The following is a 26866-nucleotide window of genomic DNA, read 5'->3' as shown; positions in this document are numbered from 1 at the left end:
TTGATAGATGATCATTGGAATTTTGCTTTCCTTTAAATAGCTCCTCGTAAAATTTGACGAGTTCTTGTTCGATATCTTCTTGGCGAGTAAGAAGAACTTCCCCAACTCTTAGGGCCGTGATTTTATTTTTTGTTGCTCGTTCACGTTCTTTCGTTTTAAACACTTTCGTAGGCTCTTCGTCTCGCTCTAATGTTTGCATTCTAGACCTAATCATTGCACCTCTGTATTCTTCCTCTAGCTTAGATAGTAGCCTACACTTGCATTCTTTTATGTCGTCTCCAAAAGATCCCGGAGTCTGATTTTCGGCGTGAATAAGCGTTCTTAAAGTTTTCGTTAGAAGTTTCTTTTCCGCTCTTTTTTTTCTCGCCTTTTCCTGCCCAACTGATATCAGCTTCATTTTAATCTCCTCTTTTAAGAGTTCCCAATCCACGGCATTCATTGCTTGTTTCTCGGTTCCATTTTTGATAAGCCATTTCACTTCCTTGACCACCTCGTCATCGTCAAGCAGACTTTCGTTGAGTTTCCACGATTGCCAGCAAGGCTCCTGTCTCGTTAGTGCTCTCTTTCCGAACCGCACGGCGACCAATGCGTGGTCGGAAAAGGCCAGCGGTTCAACGTGATAAGCTGCAGCCACCTTTGCTATGTCACTCGACGCGTAAACCCGGTCTAAACGCGAATGACAGTTTCCTTGCCAGTGCGTATAGCCGGGATCGGGGGCGTTTATCGCCCCAGTAACATCTTGCAAGTCATGCACTGTAAGGAGCTTCCGAAGCACCGCCATACTCGAGTCCTGCCTCAGGCCCTGCGAGGAATCTTTTGCGTTTAAAATGCAATTAAAGTCGCCGCCCACTATCACCTTGGCCGGTGTGTCAATGTACTGCGCTAAGTTGTCGAAATAGACCTTTCTTTCTGCCTGATCATTCGGAGCGTGCACTGATACGACCCGCAGCACATCGCCGTGGCACAGCAAATCCACTGCGCATACTCTGCCGCTGCGATCAGTTTCCCATTCTGGAAACACAGAAATTTCCTTATCTTTGCGAATTAGAACTGCTGTGCCAGCGCTATGTGAGATAGCGTTAGAGTGCCGGAAGTGAAAAAGGCGCTCAAAGAATTTAGTTGCGTGCTCTACATGTCCGGGCGTGAGCTTCGTTTCCTGCAGGAGCGCAACATCCGCTCGTTCTTTGAGGAGGGTATTCAGGAGCCATTGCTTGCGCCTCTGGACAATCAAGCTGACGCAATTTAGCGTTTCAACTTTCAGATTATACATCGTTTAGAAATAATGTGAGCGTTAAAAAGGACTGAGGCAATCAAGAATATAACCTACAGTGAGTTGGGCTAACATCGGTCATCAGTTGGTCCTCGGGCTTTGATGGTGCGACTTTTTCTGGCTTTTACCGGTTGCCATGGCGGACGCTGGAGTGGCGCGTCTGAGTCGTCCTCGCCCTCGGTGTATTCACTCTCTGCCAGATCCAGGGGTCGCTTTCCAGTGGTTCCCTCTATAACGTCCATAGTAGTTTCGTCAAACTGTCCGTTGTCTCCGCCGCGCTTCGTCAGCGATGACTTGGTATCCTCCGCTGCCTGCATCAGGTGGAAATCGATGGTTTTGCTTTCCTTCGTCACCAATGCCGAAGCTGCTTCCGTTGAAGGCACGGTGAGCGGCGGATACATGTCGCTTGATTCCGCAGTGCTTGAGGATGGCCGCTGAGTGGGTGCAGCGTCCGTGGACTTTGTTTCTCCCACAGTCGCCTCGGCCTCAACCTCGTCCATTAAAAGTTCAGAGTTGGGATCCTCGCGCTCCACGTTGGTGACTGTTGCGTAGGTTTGCACGCAGTCCTCTTTGAGGTGGCCAAATCGTCGACACGAATCACAGCGCGGCGCCCGACAGTCTCGACGAACATGCCCATTCCTCCGGCAGCGCAAGCACATAGGTGCCCTACCTGGGACGATGACAAGCGTGTTGGCGTTGAGAATCCGCAGCTGGTCGGGCAGTCGTTCTGTCGTTACGCCGTCCTTGAGTTTGAGGCGTACTCTTCTTGTGGTCGTCTCAACGCCGCTGAAGCCTTCTTCGCGCCAGGTCTCCCTTTCCACACCTTCCACCTTTCCAAACGGCTCGAGTGCCTTCCGAAGGAGGTCGTCTGGGACTTCAGTGGGCAGCCAATGAAGCTTCAGTCGCACTTCGGCTCTGTTTGGATCCAGAACAAGGCAACGCCTACCCTTAACTTGGAGCTCCTTTGCCTCCAGTAGCTTGTGCTTCGAGGCCAAGGAGTGGAATGTGACCGCCCATAAGTGGTTCATCTGGTACGGTCCACACGCCTTCAGGTCCTGCAGCACACCTGTGGTCTCGAGTCCTGTCTTGAAGTCCGCAATCCTATACGGCCGTCCGGCGATGTCACAGTGAAGGAACAGGGTGTTTGAAAAAGCAACACCCCTTGGTAGGGCAGGCATCACAATCTGATAATCCTGGGACACGTCGTCAGCAACAAAACCGCGGCTCGAAAGGGCCGTTATCTCCGCTCTATCGGAGCGAGCCATCCTTGCGTCCGTACTCGCTGAGTGCCGGACACAGAATGTCTTAACCCCTATGCCATGCCACCGCTTTGGAAACTCGATTTGACTATTCGCTTTATACGAGATGCTTCGTCTGCAAATGCAGTTAAGTCGTCAGCATGTAATGCAAAGCACTCGTACATCACTCGCCGTACTTCAGTTCTACTAACCTGCCATGTAGAGTACTTTCGCGTCGTAGAACGATCCTTTTGTTCGCGCGTCTCCGGCCCAGTAGACCTGGTACACCTTGTCGTCTTCAACTACACCGCTAAAGTCCCTTACATCGTCGGAACTCACAACAGGCTGGGTCTTATCGAGTAGAAATTCTACTAAAACATAAGACATTGTAGAGCCCGGGCAGGATCAACAGGTTGGAGCAAGCGGGCAAACAAAACGAGTCGAGAGCAATCGTTCATGAAAGCTCGGCGAAGCCTCTATGGGAAAAGCGAAGTGTCGTGTTTGGCGCTTCGGCAGACTTCTGATCAAGGTTGTCGGTCGGTTGCGTGTCATATCTCTAACGTCAGCGGTTTTATGGGCTCACGTCCCGAAATCGTTTTCTCGTGCATAGATTACTTTTCATATTCATAGATTTGACGAAATAGTGGTATCCGAACGAACTTTACGTCCTTTGACCGTACGTCTGTCTGCACGTCAAAGCGTTTTGACGTACAGTCAGAGACAGTCGATGTACAATCAGAATCGCCACCAAGACATCCTGATGGCATTTCGCGGCGGCCGACTGCCACCAGGAAACCATCAGAAAGCCGACAAGCGGAGTCTGACTGGAGTTTGACTGTCGGTCAGAGTAACTTGTTGGCCAATCAGACATGCTTGACGTACAGTCAGGCACAGTCAGCGATCCACTAGAAAACATTGACTGCCAAACAGGGTTACATTGATGGATTTTTCCTTCGGGTATATATATATATATATATATATATATATATATATATATATATATATATATATTGGCTCTGAGCTCGCTGGGTGACGTAGTTTAATCAACTCCATAATAACCTTGAGGTCTTCAACCTACACCACGCAGTCGTAATGCAGGGTTCCGGGAAGCAAAGATTTTCCAGTAAGAGCTTCGGCTCCATGTGCTCCCGGAGTTGTAGTGCCCTCACACAGACTCGGCCACCGAAATCCCCCTGTGTATAATGCCAATAACGTGTGCAACTACACATGTCTCAGTTTTGCGATTGGAAGCACGGTACAGAGGTTGAAACCTGGAGAGAGGAATAGGTATTGTGCAGGTAAACCCAAACTGAAAGCGATTTCAAGCTTTTTCAAAGGATTTCCTAAACCTTGTACGGAATGAAACCCTGTAGCAATGATCTTCATATTAAAAAAAGGAAACTTTGGAGAACTTGATACTCAGGAACAGAACGTAAGGGCGCAAGTTCAGCTGATGATAATAACCGTGTATGCGAAAAGCGCGTCTCACAAGCAATTGGGGCTTTTAATGCATAATGCGTTAAATGGCTGGCTCTCCTTCCTGTAACGCACGCTTGTAACGAAAGAGCATCAAACCAATGTAACGTCAGCGTTGGGTTGCAACTCGTCTCCTCGCTTATTGAAAACAGGTTCCAGCTGAACTCTGGCGCGGCCCTCACGTTCAGTTTGTGCCCAGCGCTAGCCTCCATAGCTAACGTGAATTGAAATAAATAAACTCGAAAATCGCTCTCGCACGTGCGAATCACCGACCCTTCTTTTTGGCCGAGGCGCTTGGAGCAAGGGACGAACCAGGCAGACGTGCGGAGGGGTCATATACCCCTTGTTCGTTTTTTAATAAAAAATATGCCTGGATTTCTGCTTGAAGATAAAGGACCTTGGTGTTCGTGAAACTACCGTGCTCATAGCGGTGGAATCGCGTAACTTTGACGGCTTTAGTTCTTCCTAACTTCTCCTCCTCAATTGTTTTTTTTTCTTTCTTTTAATATCACCACCTATATTTCTAGTACAAAGTAGCCAATCGGGACAAGTTCCCAGGTCAATCTGTGTCCTGCTCCTCCCTCCTTTCTTCCATCAGCAATGCACCGTTTTCTAGTTCAGCTACAGCAATGATACTTCTAGGGAAAAAGTGTCAACTCTAAAAAAAATCTGTTCTTGAAATGGTTTTTCACGCCCCAAGAACTCTTTCAACTCGCGAGGAACGGTTTCATGTCAAAAGCCCCATGTGAAATCCCCCACTGCAAACACCCCGTCCTTCTTGTCCCGCTTTCGAAAGCCGCCGTTTCGGAAGCCCACGACGCGAATCCCCCGTAACTAAAACAACTATAAGTGTGCACGCGAGCTTGTGTGACATAATAATGCCGTACGCGGGACTCACTCAAGGAACTGCTCTATAAAACTTCCCGTTCTTCAGGCGTGAGCAGAACGTATCCATGTCTTGGGACGTTAGAAGTGAAAACATACATTAAATATCAGTCACTGGCAAAACATTTAAAGTGAGAGTTTTTATGTAGGAAGCATTGAACCAAAGTTTTCGTCGACTCTGATGCACGCGGGGGTTCATAGTTCCGACGAAGCGGGTTATATAAAAATGGTTAACCCGAAGCTCATGGAGCCATACTTACTGCGGACAGCACCATATACCCATTCCATTTTTCTTACGTCGTTCTAAAAATATTTGTATCCATCTAGGTAGACTAAGGATATAATTCTACGTTTGAGTAGGCCTCTATGACAGCAGTGTGCATCGCTCGTTATGCAATTAAAGCAACTGGCCACTTGTACGTCATTTAATCTTTTTTTTTTTTTTGCGGTTAAAGTAAACCTTATTTTGTTTCTTTCACTTAAAAGACCCCTTGTAGACCCCCAGCGGATTAGGTTAAGACATAGAACAGTGATAGTGGAAGCGCGGAGAGGGTGGGAAACAGGCAGTGAGGGCGGGCTTCGCACGGGGCTAGTACGGGAAGGGGTAACTGTACACGGGGTTTTCGAAATGTGGGGCTAATGACGCGGGCCTCTTGCGGCAGGAATTCTGGACTCAAAGCAATGGTGCTAGACCTGTTCTTATCACGTCATGCAGAGTAGGACTGTTCAATAATTTGACTTCCAAGTTAGCCCGCCGTTTGCAAACCTCGTGCGTTTTTTTACCCGCAAATAGAGCCCTCGTGCTTTTATATTCCCCCGACCTCAACCAATCACGGCACAAGCTCGATTGCCTCGTCATCACGCTTTTTCTGGTTTGCCCTTTGATCGGCGTGCTGATTTCTGCATGTTTATACGTGAAAAATGCATTCTGTGAGACTTCCTTGCCGCATAGCAGAACTGGCTGCAGTGCATCATATCTATCAATTGAACGTTGAAACTTCCAACAAAACATGAACACGTGGCCCAACATGAATGTCACTGTCTTTTATTGCCAACTAGACATTCCCCCGGCGCGTTTTTGCATATAGAGACGGGAATTAAGTCATCTTGCTGAGGGGCATTCGGTGCCGACTCAATTGTAGATTCCCTTTCAGGAACGAGCTTTGTATCCTTGATGGCCGTAGCCATGATGACCGTATCCTGGACGACCATACCCGGCCGTACCGTATCCAGCCGCGCCATATCCAGCCCTACCGTATCCAGCCGCGCCATATCCAGTCACTCCGTAACCAGCGGCGCCATATCCGGACGGACCGTATCCCGCCGGCCCGTATCCAGTCGGACCGTATCCTGCCTGAATGTAACCGGCACGAGTGTATGGATCCCTGCCATATCCGTACTTCCCGGCGTATCCGTATGCAGGACCAGCGGCCGCGCCGTACGCCGATGCCCGGAAGGCGCCAGGGGCCCTCACGCCTGGCCCGCTAACCACAGGGTTGGCGTTGAAGACTGCGTCGGCACTCTGCCCTGGCGCCGTGCCGGGCTCGTTAGTTTCTACGGTGGCCCTGAATCCCCTGGCGTCGGCCACGTAGTTGACGCGGCGGAAGAGGCCGTAGGGGTCCGTGTAGCCGTACGAGCCGGTCCTGGAGTTGCTGGCGTCGGCGTCCTCCTTGTGGAACAGCCTGGTGCCGAACTCGTCCACCGTGTCGTAGCCGAAGCTGAACGGCACCGACGGCTGCAATGAAGGTTTGGGGAAGTCACATAACGCTGACGGAGGTAGTCGTCGTAGTAGTAAAGCTCAAACTGACAATACAAGTGAAGTGATCTCAAATGCCCCGGGATTGGCCAATGACATAGTAACTCTTGTGGCAACGTGAAGAGCTGGAAAGACCTCTGCTCAGCTTATCTCTCTTATCTCCATTTCCGTGATAGCGAGGGCAGCGACATCTGCTTCCTTTCTCATGCTTCGGCTGTTATCTTGTTCAGTCAACGTTTTACGTGCATTTGAAGACGAACATGCAGATTTTCTTACGGCTTTTACTCCCTCTTAGAACACGACAATAAATGATAACATTAAAAGGAAAACAAAAAAACGCCGACAGCTTTGTTCGCAATTTCAAGGTTGCTCTCATTGCTCAATAGTCTAATCTTCGCTTTTTGATAAGAGCATCTTCACCATGCACTGAATAACTCGCTTCAAATTTTGTTCAATTAGTGTCAATGACTGTAGGTGACATGTACAAGCTGTCCATTTCTCTGACAGAGAGCCGAGTACCGAACGTCACTTACGTAGGCGTAGTCGGCATATCCGGCCCCACGATACGGTCCGGGTCTAAGGCCTGACCCGAACGAGGAGTCTTCAGCATGAATGCTGGCAGCTGCCATGTACACGACGATCAGCTAAAAGAAACGGTAGTTTCGGGGAACAGCTTTAGTTGACGAACGAGAGTGCTAACACGACTCAATTTCTTCACCAAGCATCAGCACTATTGCGCAGCGCAGTGAAGGTTTTAGTGGTGCAGTCATCAAAATCGCGAATTAAATATCTGAAGGGCAAAGTTCATATATGGTAGGGATTTACGTGCCAAACCAACGACGGGCATCTGGCACGCCCCAGCGAAGGACGGAGGAATTATTGGACCATTTGGGGATCTTTTGACTTGCAACCGTAAGCTCGATTACACCAGTGCCTTCTCCGCAATAAGCCTTCCCAGATTGCGGGCACCTCGGCCGAGATTCAAATCAACCTCCTGGTGAGCCGGGCGATCTCGCCTCGGAGCCATCGAGGCGGCAAGGGTAACTTTACAAAAAAAAAGTAGTTCGCATTGTTTCCTAAAAAAAAAAAGAAAAGGAGCACTGAGCAAAGAAGCGAAAATAAGAAGAAACATACATCACTTGGATTTTCTCTGTACTTATTCGATTAATTCTTCAATCTGAGGTTACTTATATTCAACTACGTAAACACTGACCTTCTCCAGTTTCGCCTCAAACCTTTGTGATATTCACTCGTGTCAAAAAATTTTAGTCATTACGACACGAGTTGGTAAGGTATTGAATATAAAATATTTATTACTCGCATATAAAAATGAGTCCACTTTTCATTCGCTTCTTTTTTTCTCACAAACTTTCTTTTTACATTTTTTATGTACGCTATTGTCTACATTCTTGAATTCTATACTTCTCAGTTTAGTTCACTAAAACAACAGACGCACTGAAGAAGACGCGTCAAATCATTCGCAGGTGAAAAGTGAAGATCCTTTTTTTTTTTCTCAACTATTTTGCGTTTCCGTTTCTTTTTTTTTTCTCGTTTTTTTGCAAAGGTTTATCGAAATAAAATAATTACCCCCCCCCCCCCCCCCCCCGGGTCTATTTCGCTCCGACAAGCCCAAGAGGGCACAGTCTCACCTTGGCGAGCATGCTGAACAGAAAGCTGTCGTCTCGAGAGAAGCTGACCGTGGAATGTCCGAAGCTGTTCTGTCTTCAAGGAACCTGGAGTGTTTTGACTACTGCCTAGGACACGGCCACCGTTTTATAGCCAACGGTGGCACACAAGGGTCGCTCTACCGCAGAGCTAGGCGAGGAGGATTGTTTCGACGTTTTTGCTTACATAGACGTTTCAGTCACTCGTTTACGGTGTGTAGCGTTAGCTGAGATCGCGCGTCTCACGACGTTCGTGTTCTTTTCGTTGCCTTTTCTCTTTCTTTGCCACCTCCTTGCCGCGTCACGAGACAGCGTGTCTGACCTCTATGTTCCCGCGATTACGTTGGTGACACATTAGTTAAAAGGATACTTTGGTGACGCGCTCAACGCTTTCGGTGAAGCTCACCGGAACCCGAGCATAATCTTTACTTCATTTATCACTACTTTTACTTACATTTGCACTTCACACACTAGTGGTGCCCTGGGTTTTCTGAGGTTCCCTAAATATAAACTCACTGTGTGGGCTCTATGCGTCCTGGAAACCCATAAATCATAAGGATGCGCGGCCGATTTCCGGATTAAATAAGCAATCAAAGATCGAACACACTGAGGCCATCTCTGGTGATGGGAGGAGCATTGTGCCGGCAGCCAGGACAACATGTGACCAATGAAAACGCGACATTTTGTTGAGATTGCAAACGCTGGTCTTTACAAAAATGTGTATGTTTTGTTAGGTTAAAAAAGTAAATAAGAGTAGTCGAAATATGTTTTTTTTTTTTTATCAGAGAGGGAACATTATACTGTAATAATTATCTCAAGAACAGTGCACTGTTTTAGAGCGCAACTTTAGGCGCCCGTTTCCGGCATGAGCGGCGTTGCTGTCGACGTCGGCGTAATCGCGCGTTGCGTTATGGGATGTTTCCCATAATGACGTCACATGTGACGTCACGTTTGACGTCACAAGGGTAAAATTTCCCCGCTAAATTTGGCGGGGAAATTTTACCCTCATGACGTCACCCCTGTCCCTTTCCTCCGTACCCTCCCCTTCTCCTCCTCCACAAGAGCTGCGCTCTAATTCGGCATTGCAGGGAATGGTAAACGAACTTCATTTGTTTTTCTCGCTGGGTTGAATCGCTGCCAGTGCTGTATAGACAACGAGCCGCGCGCATTTGAGATATCACTCCGCGGTTCCACCGGCGCGAATATCCTTCGCGTGCAGTTGGCTGAAAGTGGTCCTGGATTCGAAATACGCTCCTCCCATCGCCGGAGATTACCTCGGCGTGCAGCAATCTTTGATTGCTATTTTGTAGGGGAATAGGCCGCCTGGATTCATGATTTGTGGATTTCTAATATGCTTAGGGCCATCAAAGTGAGTTATCGCCATATTTAGGCGATCTCAGAAAACTCCTCAGGGAACTTAAAAAACACTTCGTCTGTCCAATTCAAAACTTGTTCACACAGCACTGAGTTCAGGTGTGGTTACATTGAGAATCTGAAGTATTCCAGGCAGGAGATATCAGTAACGTGTCATCATTTTCGATAACTTTGTCAACCTGTGTTTTTGTTAACTTCTAATTATCACGGCAGTTTCAATACAATACGGAAACTTAGCGAAGATGATAAATTCTCAAGCCGTACAACCAGGGAAAGGACAACTGCGTGGTCCACGCGAAGCATTTTATCTTGAAGCGTATACTTCACGCCTGCGCAGCTCAAGGTGAAACAGAAAACACATACACACATTTTAACCTTCGACGCTACAAAATTATAATAATTCAAGAATAGGGTATTAAGACAAGATGAGCGCAGTGCCCTGACCGATGTGGAGACATCTCAGCTGAGTTGTGATGCTTGAACCGAATTGAGACGTTCAGTTAAACTGAAAACTATATCGCAATAAATCTTCCAGGGAAATTTTAAATTCTAGTCAAATCCAAAACGTAGCCAGCACGGAAAACATCCAGCCGAGTAAAAAAATTCGAGTTGCACTGAGCATCTCGCCAATTTGGAACATTCAGCGACGTTTAAACCTTCCGCCGAACGAACACATCAACCAAAACCAGATGGCACCAATAAACCATTCAGACCGCCTATTCATGGGTACAAGACATCATCAATTAAATGTCTTCACGTCTAGAAAAGTTCGGCCTCTTCGGGACATTGCAAACTTTTTACTGATGTCATGATATCACAACGTGATATTCCATCAATGGCACTGCATGACGTCGACACCTCTTTTTTATGATGACCTCCAGGATCATTTCAAAGAAATGGCTTTATCGTAATGATGGTAAACTATCAAATTGACTATCGAAAATAGTCGGGCACCATGACAGAACAGCTCACGACAAAACAGCATGGTCAAAACAGCACGTGTCCAAACAGGGCGAGTCAAAACAGCATAGTGTCAAAAGAGCACTGCGACAAAACAGCACGCGTCAAAATAACACGCGACAAAACAGCACAGTGTCAAAACGGCACAGCGACAAAAGAGCACGTGCAAAGAAAGCACGGCGTCAAAACAGCACAGCGTCAAAACGGCACAGCGACAAAAGAGCACGTGCAAAGACAGCACGGCGTCAAAACAGCACAGCGTCAAAACGGCAAAGCGATAGAAGAGCACGTGCAAAAACAGCACGGCAAAACAGCACAGCGTCAAAACAGGATATATACAATATAGCTAGGGTTTGACGTTTTCGGTTTTTATTATTTTAAAATTCAGCGTACTTTTTTTTCGTTTTTATTCCAAACAGAGGTTTTCGGTTTATTGCGGCGAATATGTGTACACTCATTAACTTCTCGGTTGTTTTCGGTTTATTGGCAAAAACCAGCATACTGACAAAAATGCAATATTCAAAAGCGTTTGTTTAAAATATATAGTGAGTAAACCAGGTACTGGTTTTCTTATTTGTTGCTGTCTGTGTCAGCCGACGCGACCTTTTCTGCAAGACGCACTGGGATCCTATCGTGATCTGACATTATCAACGTGTGCTCTTATTTGCACACAGGACAAACATGAGGTTTATTACCACTTCGGTCGGAGAGGCAAATATGAAAATCGAGAAATTGGCCAGTATTGTACTCAGTGCGTTTTTTTCCCCTTTTCGTGACTGCGAGAGTTGGTAAATTCACGCCGACCACAGGAACGACAATAAAAATATCGTTTTTAGGCCCTCCTCTAGTAGACGGAGGCTAGGGGTGTTCAAAACTGTGCGGCAATTTCCGGACACCCTTGATTTACTTTGTACCGTTCACGATTAAACTCTTTGTGAACAAAGAATTCGGCACATAAATCCCTATCATGTGAGAAAACCAGATTCCGTCCTGAAGACCCCTGCGCCCCCGGAGCTTTTGTTGAAAGCTGAACCGACTTCGGAGACAAGCTGAAAACTGCGAAAGCAAGTGGTCCTTCGGTCAGTAATGAGCAGTGTTAGTGGGAACGCGTTACAGGTAACGGCGTTTCCAGGAACGCGTTACTTTTTTCAGTAACGTAGTAACCTACTCGTTACTTTTTCAAACCAGCAACGGGTAACGTATTTATGTTACTTATTTCAATTAACGTGTAATGCAGTTATGTTACTCGTTACTTCTTCTTCCCAAGACTTAAAAGAAATTACACTTAAATTTTTATTTTTCCAAAGAAACCGCTAGAAACTTAAGAAGACTCACACATAGAAACAAACTATAAGTCAAGACAACTTTCAACTTCAACACACGATCGAGGTTTAATTACGGCAAACAGTGGGCGTCCGCTGCTCTAGGCATGAACCCCCCCTTTTTATTTTCCTGAAAGAAAAACAAACAAATTGGGTTTGGGCCTGGGAATTTGTGACATGGTTTCATAAATTTCGTCATAAACCTGGGGTTTTCAACCTGCACCTCATAAGTCGCAACGCAGGCTGCCGGGAGGCCTGAGTCTTTTAGTAAGAGCTCCCGCTCCTGTGCTCCGGGAGCTGCAGTGCGCTCAGACATACCAACCGAACTCCTCGTGAGAATGGTACCAATAACGCGCACAACCAAACGTTTTGTCACTCTTGCATTTGGAAGCACTGCACAAAGGCAGAAACCTAGAGGAAGATTTGTTCTTGTGCACGTAAATTCAACTTGAGGGCGATTTCAAGCGATTTCAGACGGTTTTGATTACCTTGCACAGAATACTCTGTAGCATAATGTTCATATAAAACACTTTTCTTTTTTAAACTTGACACTCACCGTGTATGCGAAAGTGTGTTTGAGAAGCGGTTGGAATATTTAAGGCATAATACGTTAAATGGCTGCCTCTGAGCTACTTCCTGGAGCGCACTCTTGTAACGAAAGAGCATCAAGCAGATTTAACGTCTGCGTTCGGGTGGAACTGGTCTCCTTATTGATTGAAAACAAGTCCCAGCCCAACGCTGGCGCAGCCCTCGCATTCAATCTGTTCCCAACGCTAGCCTCCACACGTAACGCAGAAAAGAAAAAAAAGTAAACTAAAAATTTGAGCGTGCACATCTGAATCACGGTGTTTTTTTATACACCTTTCCTACAAGGGCGCAACCATCTTGGATGTCGTCACTTTTGGTACGCGGTAAAACATCGTTTTGATCCCTCCACATTGCTGGAAGGTGTTAACGAAAAAGACGTAATTGTCTCACCTTCTTGTTTTGCCTCCCTTATATTTTATCGCCTATTCCAGGTTAAAATGTTTTATTATTTTTTTGTCCCGCACACCAGATGCGGAACCCACGTGAGTGAGAACGAAAGGAGACAGAAAACGTCTATAGCCAAGCTGCTCGTAGCCTGGGACGAACCAAGTAAAGGTGCAGAGGTCACATATCTGTAGAAGGTAGAGCGTGTTTCTAATTAACGATAACGTAAGAGGGACATGAAAAACAAACAAACAACACAGGCTGTGTTGTCTGCTTGTCTTCCATGTCCCTCTTTTGTTATTGTAAATAAGTCAGATATCTCGCTTGCTCGTTTTCTTATTAAAAAAAAAATAAAAAAAATGCCTGGATTTCTGTTTGAAGATAATAAACCTCGGCGTTCGCGAGATATATATTTTTATAGCGTTGGAATCTCGTAACTTTTACGGTTTTTGTTTTTTCCAGCCTGTCTTCTTTAATTTTTTTTTTCTTTTAACACCACCGTCGCTCACCCACAGCACAATGTCGCCAATTAGAACAATTGGCTAGATCAACCTGTACGTCCTCCTTGTCTCTCCTTTCTTCCATCAGCACAGCCTCACTGGTATATACGTATATATATCAGGAGGGAGTGTACAAGAGGAGAGGCGGAAGAAAACGTGCGGGTGCTTCGGATGAAGTTGGGAGACGCGAAGTAGCAGGGACGAAGTACGGGTGTGTGACCAAAAGAGACGCGAACGTCGCGTTCCACTTGCGATAAAGCGCTTTGGCATAGCATTTTCCTAGAGACTACACGCGGAGATGTTCGCGTCGTCGATTCATGAAATGCGCGTGCCAAGTTCCTCTGTGCAACATCCCTTCGGCGCAACACACTATATAATGTGTTTAACCACTCCTTTTGTCACGATAGTGTGGGAAAGGCCTGAATGTTTTCATTTTCCTATTAAACCGAGCAACACAAACTGTCGTGAATTAAAAATAATGCGCAGGATATATTTTATATAGTTCGTACACTATAAGCCAGATAGCTGGGGTACCTACGGATAAACCCTAAATATTTTAGATGTTTGACGTTTTCATACGAGCCAACATTCTTCTTCTTGTTGTGTTCGGCAGTGCTCCAGTGTGTCGCGAGAGGCCAGCCCCTCGTGGAGCAGAAGCGGTGTCGGGGCATTCTGGGATTGGAACATCAGAAGAGCGAGAGGCCCTTCTCTCAGTCGCATTAAAGCACTCGACCAGTATCCATCACTGGCATGACTAGTACTTATTAGTTTTCATCACGTGATGTACAGCAGAACTGATGAATAATGCGACGTGCGTGTTCGTTTGCCTTTTGCAAACCTCGTGTTTGCAAAAGGCGAGGTTTTTATTTACCCATTTAATACAATAGTGGCAAACCTCGTGTTTACGCGTTTAATACAATAGTGGCTAGTGCTTCTGAATTCTTGGGATATATTGTTACGAATGACGAGGTGACAAAAACAAAGAAGAACTGAGGAAACCGAAGTAGTTGATGGGGTGAACTTGAGCCCCAAACAAAAAGGAAATTTGCGTTAGCGTTGCGTGTTCCCCACGCAACGCTAACGCAAACACACAGTGCTTGCCTTTGCTCGCAATCGCAATACTAAACCTCACTACCGTTTGACCGGTTTCCAACGACAACGAAACGTGCTGCAGTGAGCAGACGAGCAAGCGGGCAAGACGGCGGCGCATAAGAAAGAAAGAAACTAAATGCTCTGGCAAGATTTTTTCATATTTGTTTCCGGGGGAAAGGGGGAGAGGGGGGGGGGAGGGGAAGGACATTTGGTTTGAAAGGATTGGCGGCTACCTTGGAAGTTTTCCCGATTGTCAAAAGTCGTTTTGATAACACGATATGCTTTGCCCACAGATAATGTACAGCAAAACCTCGTTATAACAAAGTTGAAGGAACGATCGTAATTATTTCGTTATAACCATTAGTTTGTTATAACCATGTCCATTTCTTCCCACTATTAGCAAGCAAGGGGAATTATGATTGCTTTGTTACATTCATTAGTTTGTTATATCTCATTTTGTTGTAACGAGGTTTTACTGTAGTTTCACATAGATTTCTCAGATTACCTGGAATGTTTTTATTCATTGTAAACTACTGTAAAACTTTTTATTTTTATTTTTGTGGCCCCTATATTTCGCGAATCGGTCACAGAGGACATAATCGCGGCCACTACATTTCACGTACCCCCCCCCCCCCCCCCCCCCGACGCCTCCATTGAAACCTAAAATTTTGCGAATATTTCAATTCGCGAAATCCGCGATGATTAAGGACTTGCCAACATTAGGGGTTTTACAGTATTTATATTTTATATCTTGTTAACTAAACTGCTGTAATTGGCACCGATGAATATATTTTGGACACTTTTAGTTTCTATACTTGTTTGGAACGTTTGAAATTAGATCATAAGCAACAAATTATATTAGAGCTTGAAGACTACGATTCAAATATCTTTATTGTATTATTGTTACTAATAGAGGGAAGAGAAAGACGAAGCGCTCCGAATAGGTTTGTGATTTTCTCGCCTCATTTGTTTGTGCTTAATTCTATTTATAACATCACCTGTGTAGGCAATTCTAGCTTCAGTGAACAATTAATAAGGCTTCCTCCGCTTGTCGGCGGAGTGGCTTTCGATCGGCTCGGGTTATAAACCCTGATCTGACTTCGCTATGGCTACCGGAACCCCCTCGCCAACGGCAAGTCAGAAAACTCCAACTGAGCGCTACAGCATGCCTCCTTGAACATGCGGATCCTCTATCGCCGAGCAAGAGAACGAAGCCTCCGTCACTAACCTGGAAGTTAGAGCTCTTGACCTCGGGCCCCGCATCTCTCCACTCAACGCTGAAATGCTCATTGGCGTCATTAAAATCGCCGACACCGACCAAGGTGAATGGCACGATGCCAAGAAACCTAAGAAGCGCAAAAAGAACTCCAGTACAAGCAAAATTGGAGACACAGTTACGAACTCGCCTACAACGACAGTTGCCCTGACTGTAATTTTTGTATCAGCGGTTGAAAACCAGAAAATCACAGCGATGAGCAGTCTAAAACTGTCTGTTGCACTAGAACAGATGCGTCCCGAATGCTTCCACGAGATTAGGCCCAACAGCAGATTCAATCTGATCGCGGTGGATACTCGAAATGGCCAGACGACCCGTGCGCTCCTTGCCTGCACTCACATCTGCGGCTTGAAAGTTCGGGCGTATACAAGCCCGTTCAGCGGCACTTCGCAGTAGGAGTGATCAAAGACATCGACACTTCACATTCTGATGCCGAAATTGAACAGCATGTGAGATCACCGGAAGGCCAAGTGGGGAGAATTCGACGGCTTGGATAAAGTTCCATGGTAAAGATAGCGTTCAGCGAAACAACGTTGGCGAGTTTTGTTTATCTCGGTCACGTTCGCCATCCGGTGTCCCCGTTCAAGGAACACCCAATTCATTGCCGTAAATGTTGTAGATATGAACATCGCGAAGGCCAACTGCAATCGCCCGCCCATCTACAGTCGCTGTGGAGAAGCCCATGACGTCAACGACACGTGTTCTGGTCAAGAAAAATGCGCGAACTGCAGTCAAGCTCACGCTGCCACGTCCTCTACCTGCCCAAAATGCCACAGAGAAACTGAGACCCGCAGCTACGCACGCAAACACGCAGTTGACTTTCGCGCCGCAAGGTCCGCAGTCTCACAACACAGGGAAACAAAACAAACGGCTAAAATTGAACAACGACCTCTACACTCACAGAGCACAATAAGCGAGATATCTAACAAGCAGAACCCAAGCGCCCATGACTACGCTGCAGCTTTAAAGAAGAATCAACAGGAGCTCACGAAGGGGGCCCTTCCCTCAAATGACCGCAAAACTCAAGTTTTAGAACACAAAGGAGAAATGGAAAGGGCTTTGACGTCAGCGGCTGACAATACTGATCCAACGCGGAAGGCTACTTCCAACTCTGGCGCTCCACCAATCAAAGGAAATGCATGGGAGAGCTGGATTCCGCTTCCCAAAAAAGCAGCTCGCATGGCCTACAGCCTATTATCCTCTGTCAACACCCAATAGGCACGAAACATCGCATCATTGCTTAATAAGATTCTTCCGCTTATGGGAGAATTATAAACGCTTGACGCACCAAGAAGCCGTATAAACGTGTCCGCAAATGGAAATTATTCAGCATAACAGGACTATTTACTATCTTCCCGAAGAAAGGCAGGCCTATGATTACCATCAAAGCCTTTAAGGAAGGCATGACTTTTTCCAATGAGCCACGAGCGGAGTCATCACCGATCCAGCTTAATGAAAAAACCAACATAGCCACTGACGTCTTTTTGCCGCTGATCTTTCAAGCTGCAAAGACTCTTTTTGTTTTTTTACCAGCAAGCAAGACACAGCTTTCAGAGGTATCACTCTCTGCCAAGGCCATACCTGTTAATCAGGACGTGCTATCAATATATGAGATTCGATACCAAGCAGACATTTTCCAGTGGAATGCAAGGGGCTTTCTCAACCGTCTTTCTGATTTTCGCCGACTTGTGTATAAGTACCCATTTCCGGTTATAGCATTATCAGAATCAAACATTGCCGACAATTTTTGTTTATCGGGCATATTTTATATAGCTCCTACACAATAAGCCAGATATCTCCGGTGCTGATGGATAAACCCTAAAGATTTATGATGTATGACGTTTTATACGAGCCACTATTTTTGTGTTCGGGTGGTACACGAAAGCATGTCAAAAGCCCCATGTGAAATCCACCGCTGCAAACACCCCGTTCTTTTTGCCCCGCTTTCGAAAGCCGCCGTTTCGGAAGCCCATGACGCGAATCCCCCGTAACTAAGAAAACTGTAAGTGTGCACCGTAGCTTGTGTAACATAATAATGCCGTACGCGGGACTCACCATAAGAAACTACTGTATAAAACTTCCCGTTCTTCAGGCGTGAGCAGAACGTATCCGCGTCTTGGGACGTTAGAAGTGAAAACATACATTTATTATCAGTCACTGGCAAAACATTTAAAGTGAAAGTTTTTATGTACGAAGCATTGAAGTAAAGCTTCCGTCGACTCTGAAGCACGCGGGGGTTCATAGTTCCGACGAAGCGGGTCATGTAAAAATTGTTAACCCGAAGCTCATGGAGCCATACTTATATTAGGCGCAGAAATATTTCCTCCGAAACTAAAGATCGCCCTAGTATCAATGATACACAAAGGTGGACCAATTAATACTTTAAACAACTACAGACCCGTATCCGTATTACCAATATTTTTAAAAGGAATAGAAAATATAATAAATTTCAGATTGACGGATCATTTGAGCGAACATAATCTCCTTGTAAAACAGCAATAGGGTTTTCAGAAAGGGAAATCTGATGAAGAAGCTTTACTGAATATTAAGAATAAAGTTTTAACTAATTTTGAAAACAAGCTTTAGACATTAGGGGCATTTTTAGATTTCAAGAGAGCCTTTGATTCGATCAAGCATGAAATCACTCTTAAAATCTTTATAATTATAGCATAAGAGATCTTGCCCTACATCTCATTCAAAGTTGTTTATTAGAATGTGTTTAATGAACCGCTCTTGGTTGCGAAAAATCAGAAACCGGTAATATACATTATACATTATGGGGTTCCCCAAGGATCAATCCTCGGACTAGTTCTATTTCTGATGTACAATATGATATTGTTACCATATCACATAATCCTCATATTGTACTCTATGCAGATGACATAATTTTTTTTTCGGGTACGAACATAAATCAGCTTAAAACATTTGCGAAAAACTGATTGATAGAGTGAAGTACGTCGTTGGAGTGCAATGAATTGGAATTAAACGTTAAAAAAACAAAATATATAATATTTAGAGCAAAAAATAGAAATATTAATCGAAAATAAAACCTTAGATTTAGGGACACTGAAATCGGTTACGTAAAAACCACAAGTTCTTAGGAGTATTTTTTCAAGAAAATTTAAATTGGTCTTACCATATTGATTGGATTTCAGCCGACATGTCACGGGCAATCGGAATTATAAGTAGGCTAAAATATATTATTCCGGTTTGGTTAAGGCGCCAGCTCTAATATACTCTTGTTCAATCTCGTTTAAGCTTTTGCAGTTTAGTATTGGGTACATGCTCAAAGACTTGAGTATCTCAGTTACTTCTTTCGCGAAAAAGAGCAGTGCGCTCAATTGCCAATGTATCATACCGGGAACACTCCCGCCCATATTTCATAACATACCCCCTTCTTACAGTAGAACAATCACTCAGAGATCGGCAATTATACATGTTCCACAAAATTCAACTTCGCCCTGAGTTTGTGCAAGAGGATTACATCAACAGGGCATCCACAAACACCTTCCGTCATACCCTCTAGCTACAGTCGAGAATACGAACCAATTGTGGTAGTCAAAAAATACTTAATCAGATCGCACAATTATCAAATAACCACCCTGAAATACTGTCCATGATTAATGGCTCGAGTACAATGCACACATTTAAAACCACCATAAAAAGGTTTCTTCTAGGTCCAACATAATCTGTTTTGGTATTTCTATTTGTTTCGGTTTCATTATATCACAATTGGTATATGTCACTGTGCCTTTCTGTAATAATATAATTGTTTTGATTCGTTTTTTTACTGTACATTTTGCTGCTGGACTGCACAGGGGGGCGGGTACTTGTCAGGCGGCCGTAGTCGCCTTTTGCCCTATCCTCCCAGGCGCCGGTCTGGGTAAAGTATACTCCATTCAATACTTGTTTGGGACAGCACCATATATCCGTTCCATTTTTCATAGGTCGTTCTAAAATATTTGTATCCATGTAAGTAGATAAAGGATATAACTCCACGTTTGTATACCTCTATGAAAGCAGAGTGCATCGCTGGTTGTGCAATTTAAGCATCTGGCCACTTGTACGTCATTTTAAGTTTTTTTTTTTTTTTCGCATCCAGTTAACCTCATTTTGTTGTTTCTACCACTTAAAACACCCTTTGTAGACCCCCAGCAGATTAAGTTAAGACATAGAACAGTGATAGTGGAAGCGCCGAGAGGGTGGGAAGCAGGCTGTGAGGACGGGGCTTCGCACGGGGCGAGTACGGGAAGGGGTAACTGAACACGGAGTTTTTGAAAGGTGGGGCTAATGACGCGGGGCTCTTGCAGCAGGAATTTTGGACTCGGAGCAATGGTGCTAGACCTGTTCTTATCACGTCATGCAGAGTAGTACTGTTCAATAATTTGACTTCCAAGTTAGCCCGCCGTTTGCAAACCTCGTGCGTTTTTTTACCCGCAAATAGAGCCCTCGTGCTTTTACATTCCCCCGACCTCAACCAATCACGGCACAAGCTCGATTGCCTCGTCATCGCGCGTTCCGCGCGCATTTGCAAGTTTGCCCTTTCATCGGCGTGCTGCTTTCTGCATGTTTATACGTGAAATATGTCTTCTGTAAGACTTCCTTGCCGCATGAGCAGAACTGGCTGCAGCGCATCATATCTATAAATTGAGCGTTGCAACTTCCAAAAAAACATGAACACGTGGCTCAACTTGATTGTCACTCTCTTTTATTGCAAAACTAGACTCGTCCTCCGGCGCGTTTTTACATACAGAGACGGGAATGAAGTCATCTTGCTGAGGGGCATTCGATGGAGGCTCAATTCTAGTTTCCCTTTCAGGAACGAGCTTTGTTTCCTTGATGGCCATAGCCGTGATGACCGTATCCTGGACGACCATAACCGGCCGTACCATAACCAGCCGCGCCATATCCAGCCCTACCGTATCCAGCCGCGCCATATTCAGTCGCCCCGTAACCAGCTGTGCCATATCCAGCCGTGCCGTAACCTGCTTGCCCGACTCCAGTCGGACCGTATCCTGCCTGACCGTAACCAGCACGAGCGTATGGATCCCTGCCATATCCGGACTTCCCGGCGTATCCGTATGCGGGACTAGCGGCCGTGCCGTACGTCGATGCCCCAAAGGCGCTAGGAGCCCTCACGCCTGGCCCGCTGACAACAGGGTTGGCGTTGAAGACTGCGTCGGCACTCTGCCCTGGCGCCGTGCCAGGCTCGTTAGTTTCTACGGTGGCCCTGAATCCCCCGGCGTCGGCCACGTAGTTGACGCGGCGGAAGAGGCCGTTGGGGTCCGTGTAGCCGTACGAGCCGGTTCTGGAGTTGCTGGCGTCGGCGTCCTCCTTGTGGAACAGCTCGGTGCCGAACTCGTCCACCGTGTCGTAGCCGAAGCTGAACGGTACTGACGGCTGCAATGAATGTTTGGAGAAGTCACATGAGGCTGACGGGGGTAGTCGTCGTAGCACTAAAACTCAAACTGCCTATTTAGGTGAAGTGGTTTCAAATGCCCCTGGAATGTGCTGGTGACATGGTGACCCTTGCGGTAACGAGAGAAACTGGAAAGACCCCTGCTGAGCTTATCTCTCTTATCTCCATTTCGTTGATAGCGAGGGCAGCGACATCTGCTTCCTTTCTCATGCTTCGGCTGTTATCTTGTCAGTCAACGTTTTACGTTCATTTGAAGACGAACATGCACAGACGATTTTGTTAGGGCATTGACACCCTCTTTGGACACGACGATCAACGGTAACATAAAGAAAAAAAACGCCGACAGCTTTATTTGTAAGTTCAAGGTTGTTCTCAATGCCCAATAGTTTAATCTTCGTTTTTTGATAAGAGCATCTTCATCATGCTTTGAATAACTCGCTTCAAGTTTTTGTTCAATTAGTGTCAATGACTGTAGGAGACATGCATAATCTGGCGGTTTCTCTGACAGAGATCCGAGTACCGAACGTCACTTACGTAGGCGGAGTCGGGATATCCGGCCCCACGATACACTCCGGGTCTAAGGCCTGACCCGAACAACGAGTCTTCAGCATGAATGCTGGCAGCTGCCATGTACACGACGATCAGCTAAAACACGAAAAGAAACCAATGGTTTCAGGGAACAGCTTTAGTTGACGAAAGAGGGTGCTAACACGACTCAATTTCTTCACGAAGCATCAGCACTATTGAGCAGAAGTGTAGTGGTGCAGACATCAAAACACCGAATTTAAATATCTAAAGGGCATCTTTCATATCTGGTAGGGATTTACGTGCCAAACCAACGACGGTTATCTGGCACACCCCAGCGGAGGACTGAGGATCAATTTCGACCACTTTGGGATCTTCTGACGTGCAATCGAAAGCTAGGTTACACGGCGCCTTCTCCGCAATAAGTCTCTATCAGATTGCGGGCAACTCGGCCGGGATTCGAACCCGCCGCCTGGAGATCCGGGTGCTATCGCCTCGGAGCCACCGAGGCGGCAGGGTAACTTCATAATAAAAGATGTTTGCTTTGTTTTCTGAAAAAAAATTCAGCAGTCAGCAAAGAACCGAATATAACAAGGAACATACAGCACTTGTATTTTTATATGTACTTATTCGATTAATTCTTTAACCTCAATTTACTTTATATTCAACTACGTAAACACTGATTTTCTCCAGTTTCGCCCTCAAAACTTTGTAATAGATATTCACTTGTGTCAAAAGATTTTAAAGTCATTCCGACACGTGTTGGTTATATATTGAATATAAAACATTTATTAGTCTCAAATAAAAATATGACCAGTTTTCATTTGTTCTTATTTTATTTTCAAAAGCTTCTATTTTTATTCGTTTTGTATTTTAATGATTACATTCTTGAATTCTATACTTTTCAGTTTAGTTAACGAAAAAGAAAAGAGCAGACGCAGCGAGGACGACGCCTCCAATCATATCGCAAGTAAACTGTGAATTTCAATTTTTTTTAATTATTTGCTCTCACTTTTTTGCGCAAAACTTTATTGAAATGAGATAACTACCCCCGGGGTCTATTTCGCTCCGAGATGCCCAAGAGCGCGCAGTCTCACCTTGGCGAGCATGCTGAGCAGAAAGCTGTCGTCTCGAGACAAGCTGACCGTGGGATGTCCGAAGCTGCTTTGTCCTCAAGGAGCCTGGAGTGTTCTGACTACTGTGTTGGACGCGGCCACCGTTTTATAGCCAACGGTTGCACACAAGGGTCGCTCTACCGCAGAGCTAGGAGAGGAGGATTGCTTCTGTGTCTTTGCTTAAATGGACGTTTCAGTCACTGGTTTACGGTATGTTGCGTTAGCTGAAATCGCGCGTCTCACGACTTTCGTGTTCTTTTCGTTGCATTTTCTTTTTGTTTGCCCCTTCCTTTGCGACGTCACGGAGACAGCGTGCCTGACCTTTACGTTCCCGCGATTACGTTGGCGACAGATCAGTTAAGAGAATACTTTGGTGACACGCTCAATGCTTTCGGTGAAGTTCGCCGGAGCTCGTGAAAAAAAAGAAAAAAAAGCTTTACTTCATTTATTACTACTTTTACTTCCATTGGCACTGCGCACACTGAAGGTGCCCTGAGGTTTCTGCGATCGCCTAAAGCCTGTTTCACATGCAGCGACTGTTGCGAAAAAAATCGGTGTGACAGTCGACGCAGCGGGTGCGATTACAATGTTTGGTTTCACATGCTCCAACAACCGCGCGATTTCTGTCGGCGCGGCCGGCTCCTTGGACACACGCGTTTGGCTTTGCCTAAAATACTACAAACACGCCATGATAAACGCATGTCTTAAGAATACAATATGTAATTAGAAATTTTTAATAATTAAGCATTAAACCAAATGTTTCAAGATGTCTAAGTTTATTTTCGAATACGGAACTATCGCGGATGAAAGCTGGCAAATAAACGGCTGGCTGATGATGAAGTGATCGTACCGACTCTGCGACAAAATACCAACTTGGTAGAAACCAGTAGCAGAGCCGCTGCGACCGTGCGACTGCGATTTTAATCGCACATTTTCTGGAAATGGCATTGATTTCGGACGAGAATCGCAGCATGTGAAACAGCCATAAGAATGGCGATAACTCACTCTCCGAGCTCTATGCATTCTAGAAATTTATAAATGATAACGATGCTAGGCCAATATTTCCATTGAAAAAAGCAATCAAAGGTCGAACAGACCGAGGTTACCTCCGGCGGTGGGAAGAACATTGTTCCGGCAGCCAGGACAACATGTGACCAATGAAAGCGCGACATTTCGTTGAGATTGCAAACGTTGTTGTTACAAAAATTTGTATTCTTTTGTAGGTGATAAAGCAAATAAAAGTAGTCGCAATATGTTTTTCTTTTTTTGTTTTCGCGAGGAGGGAACATTATACTGCAATAATCGCCTCAAAAACAGCGTACTGTGTTTTAGAGCGGCAGCTCTTAGGCGCCCGTTTCCGGCTTGAGCGGCGTTGCCGTCGCCGTCGCCGTCGAAGTCTGCGTCGCCGTCGGCGTCACCGCGCGTTGCATTGTGGAACGTTTCCCATACCGACATCACACGTGACGTCACGTGTGATGTCACGTCGGCAAAATTGTCCCGCTAAATTTCACGGAAATTTTTTCCTCTATATTTAGCAGGGAAATTTGTTCGCTTAATTTAGCGGGAAAGTTTTACCCTCGTAATGTCACACGTGACGTCACGTCTGACGTCACAGATTACCCTCCCCTTTATAACCTCCCCTCCTCCTCCTCAAGAGCTGCGCTCTAATTCGGCATACAGAGGATTGTAAACGTACTTCATTTTATTTATTTATTTATTTATTTTTTTGCTGGGTTGAACTGTAGTTTGTAATGTGTGGGAAACGAGCCGCGCGGATTCGAGATATCACTCCGCGGTTCCTCCGGTCGAAGGCGCGATGATACTCCGCTTGCAGTTGGCTGAAAGTGGTCCTGGTTTCGAAATACGCTCCTCCCATCGCCGGAGATGAGCTTGAAGTGCTCCACTCTCTGATCGCTATCTTATAGGAGGAATAGGCCGCGTAGAGTCATGATTTCTGGATTTCTGACATGCTTAGAGCCAGCAGAGTGAGTTATCGCCATATTCATTTGATCTCAGACACCCCTCACCAGGGCACCTTTACAACTACTTCGTCTGTCCAATCCAAAACTTGTTCACACAGCATTGAGTTGAAGTGTGGTTGCAGTGAGAATCTAAAGTATTCCTGCCAGGAGATGTCTAATCAGTAACATATCATCATTTTCAATAACTTTATCAACCTGTGCTCTTGTTAACTTGTAATTATCGCGGCAGTTTCAATATTATAGACCTTTTCATCCTCCGTCGCATGAGCGCTGTCATCTTGGAATCACGTGACGCGGCCGCCATTTGGTTTCTTTACCTTTTATTACTCCGCTCTCCCCTCCGCGCCTTGGCGGATGCGTTGTATTCGTGTTTTTCGTAGCGCTTCACCGCACTTTCTTGACTTACCTGGTTAGGTGTAGTCCGATACTTACGTCTACTACTTAATTGCATTACATCATAATGCCCACAACTTCTGCTGTTAACTTTACAGCACGATTTCGCTATTTGCACCGTCGGCGTACCGAATGCGTGTGAGATGAGGCAGAGGAATCAGCGTTAGCACTTAGCCACATTGATCATGTAGATGACTAAGACATTACGATGGTTCGAAGGTCAATTCATTTTGATAAGTGAGGTTTGATTACTAATAGTGACGGAACGTTTACAATATAAGTGCGTATATTCATATCCCGCACTTAGGACCGGGGGGTGTCAAGAATAGTCAGCGTCTGTGTTTCCTGAAAGTATCGTCCTTCGTATCCATAATCTATCAAAAATAGTTTTTGTTGATTATGTGAGGGAACAAGTGGAGGAGATCGGCAACGAACGTTTAACTCGTATTTTATCTGATACTAAAAATAATGGTACGTCAACATCAAGTGATATATTTGTTCATAATGTCACACGTACATGTGTACGAGGTTCTTAGTCTTTTTTGCGACACAAACGTTCGGTTGGTCGGTTTAGTTATGAAGTTTAAGAAACTGTATACCGTGCTAGGTCCCATTTCGGCAGTCCTTCAAGTAATCTACTGATCTTTTTTAGATAACCAATTCAATTCATTTAATTTATTTTAACACAAAGATTGGGACTTACCGCGTAAGAAACTGCCACAGACAGGTCAAGAGTATCGAGTTTTAGAATAGCGTGCACTTCGTATCTATTAGTCAATCCAAAACGCGGTCTCGGCTCCGCGCATGTGCAATATTGACGACGCTCCTTTTTCTTATTTTGTATTTTTGCGTACGCACGTTTTGAATACGCTGTTTTAACTCTCAACATTATCTGGGGTCCGCAATATTTGACGCCGGAAAGAAACCGTCTGCATAACAATCATATGAGTCCAGGGTTGCCGATAGCGAAGATAGTTTTACTTTTTGTTGCTGGCGAAGCCGAAATTTACAAAGCGAATTTGTTCAAACAAATACAGATTTTTTCAGACAGGTCCATGAAGAGGTGCAAACCGCCAGACATGAGCCAAACCTTCCGAGGTACTTCTCAAGCAGGCTTAATTTTATTTGGCCAATTTTACGAAAGACAAATGTCAGACTTAATTTGACGGGCCTCTCACTCATCATATCTTGTGCTCTAGCCGCAATAAGCCAAAGCCAAAGACAGAAGCTGACCAAAGCGAAATGAAATGGCGCCTGGACAGTCGCGAGTGTCGGTCCTGGCACCGGAGGACGGTAAACGGGTGCGACGGTTAATGAGTGCCATCATTTATTTACGTGCCAAGCACCGTGCCGAGCAGCAAAGGCTCGAAGCCGAAGCTGAGGACGCTCACTTTCGCGTTCATGAAATCGAAGAGCAGCTGCTCTCAAACTCCGTGGCTCTGGCTGTTGCTTTCGCTGTGCACCGCCCAGTGCCCCGATCGCGTTGGCGGTACCCAAGAGACCAGAGGTGGTTTCTTGCGACGCTTGCGGCGCTTGCCGCTCCATCGGAAGAATGTTGGAAGTTCGAACAAAACGTAACAAAACCGAGAAGAAACGCGAAAAAGATGGTGACGCATGCGAAGTGGCTGTGTCTACTGGGTTAAAGGG

The 26866-nt window shown here is 45.6% G+C and overlaps 1 protein-coding gene across 1 annotated transcript in view; it reads right to left on the bottom strand.

The window, feature by feature from the left end:
• Positions 1–5951: 5951 nt before the first annotated feature.
• LOC115313137 (shematrin-like protein 1) overlaps positions 5952–26866 on the bottom strand; it is a 78432-nt gene continuing 57517 nt past the window's right edge. Inside the window, exons 2-3 of the mRNA XM_029972052.3 lie at positions 7159–7269; positions 5952–6604 (exon numbers count right to left, since the gene is read on the bottom strand). Coding sequence (XP_029827912.3) covers positions 6020–6604; positions 7159–7269 — 696 coding nt within the window. The 3' untranslated portion in view covers positions 5952–6019. The remainder of the gene's footprint in view (positions 6605–7158; positions 7270–26866) is intronic.

This window comes from Ixodes scapularis, unplaced genomic scaffold (assembly GCF_016920785.2).
Source record: "Ixodes scapularis isolate PalLabHiFi unplaced genomic scaffold, ASM1692078v2 PGA_scaffold2__306_contigs__length_199485367, whole genome shotgun sequence".
NCBI lineage: Eukaryota > Metazoa > Arthropoda > Arachnida > Ixodida > Ixodidae > Ixodes > Ixodes scapularis.
The sequence above is the reverse complement of the archived record's forward strand: the minus strand, read 5'-3'. Positions and strand labels throughout refer to the sequence as shown.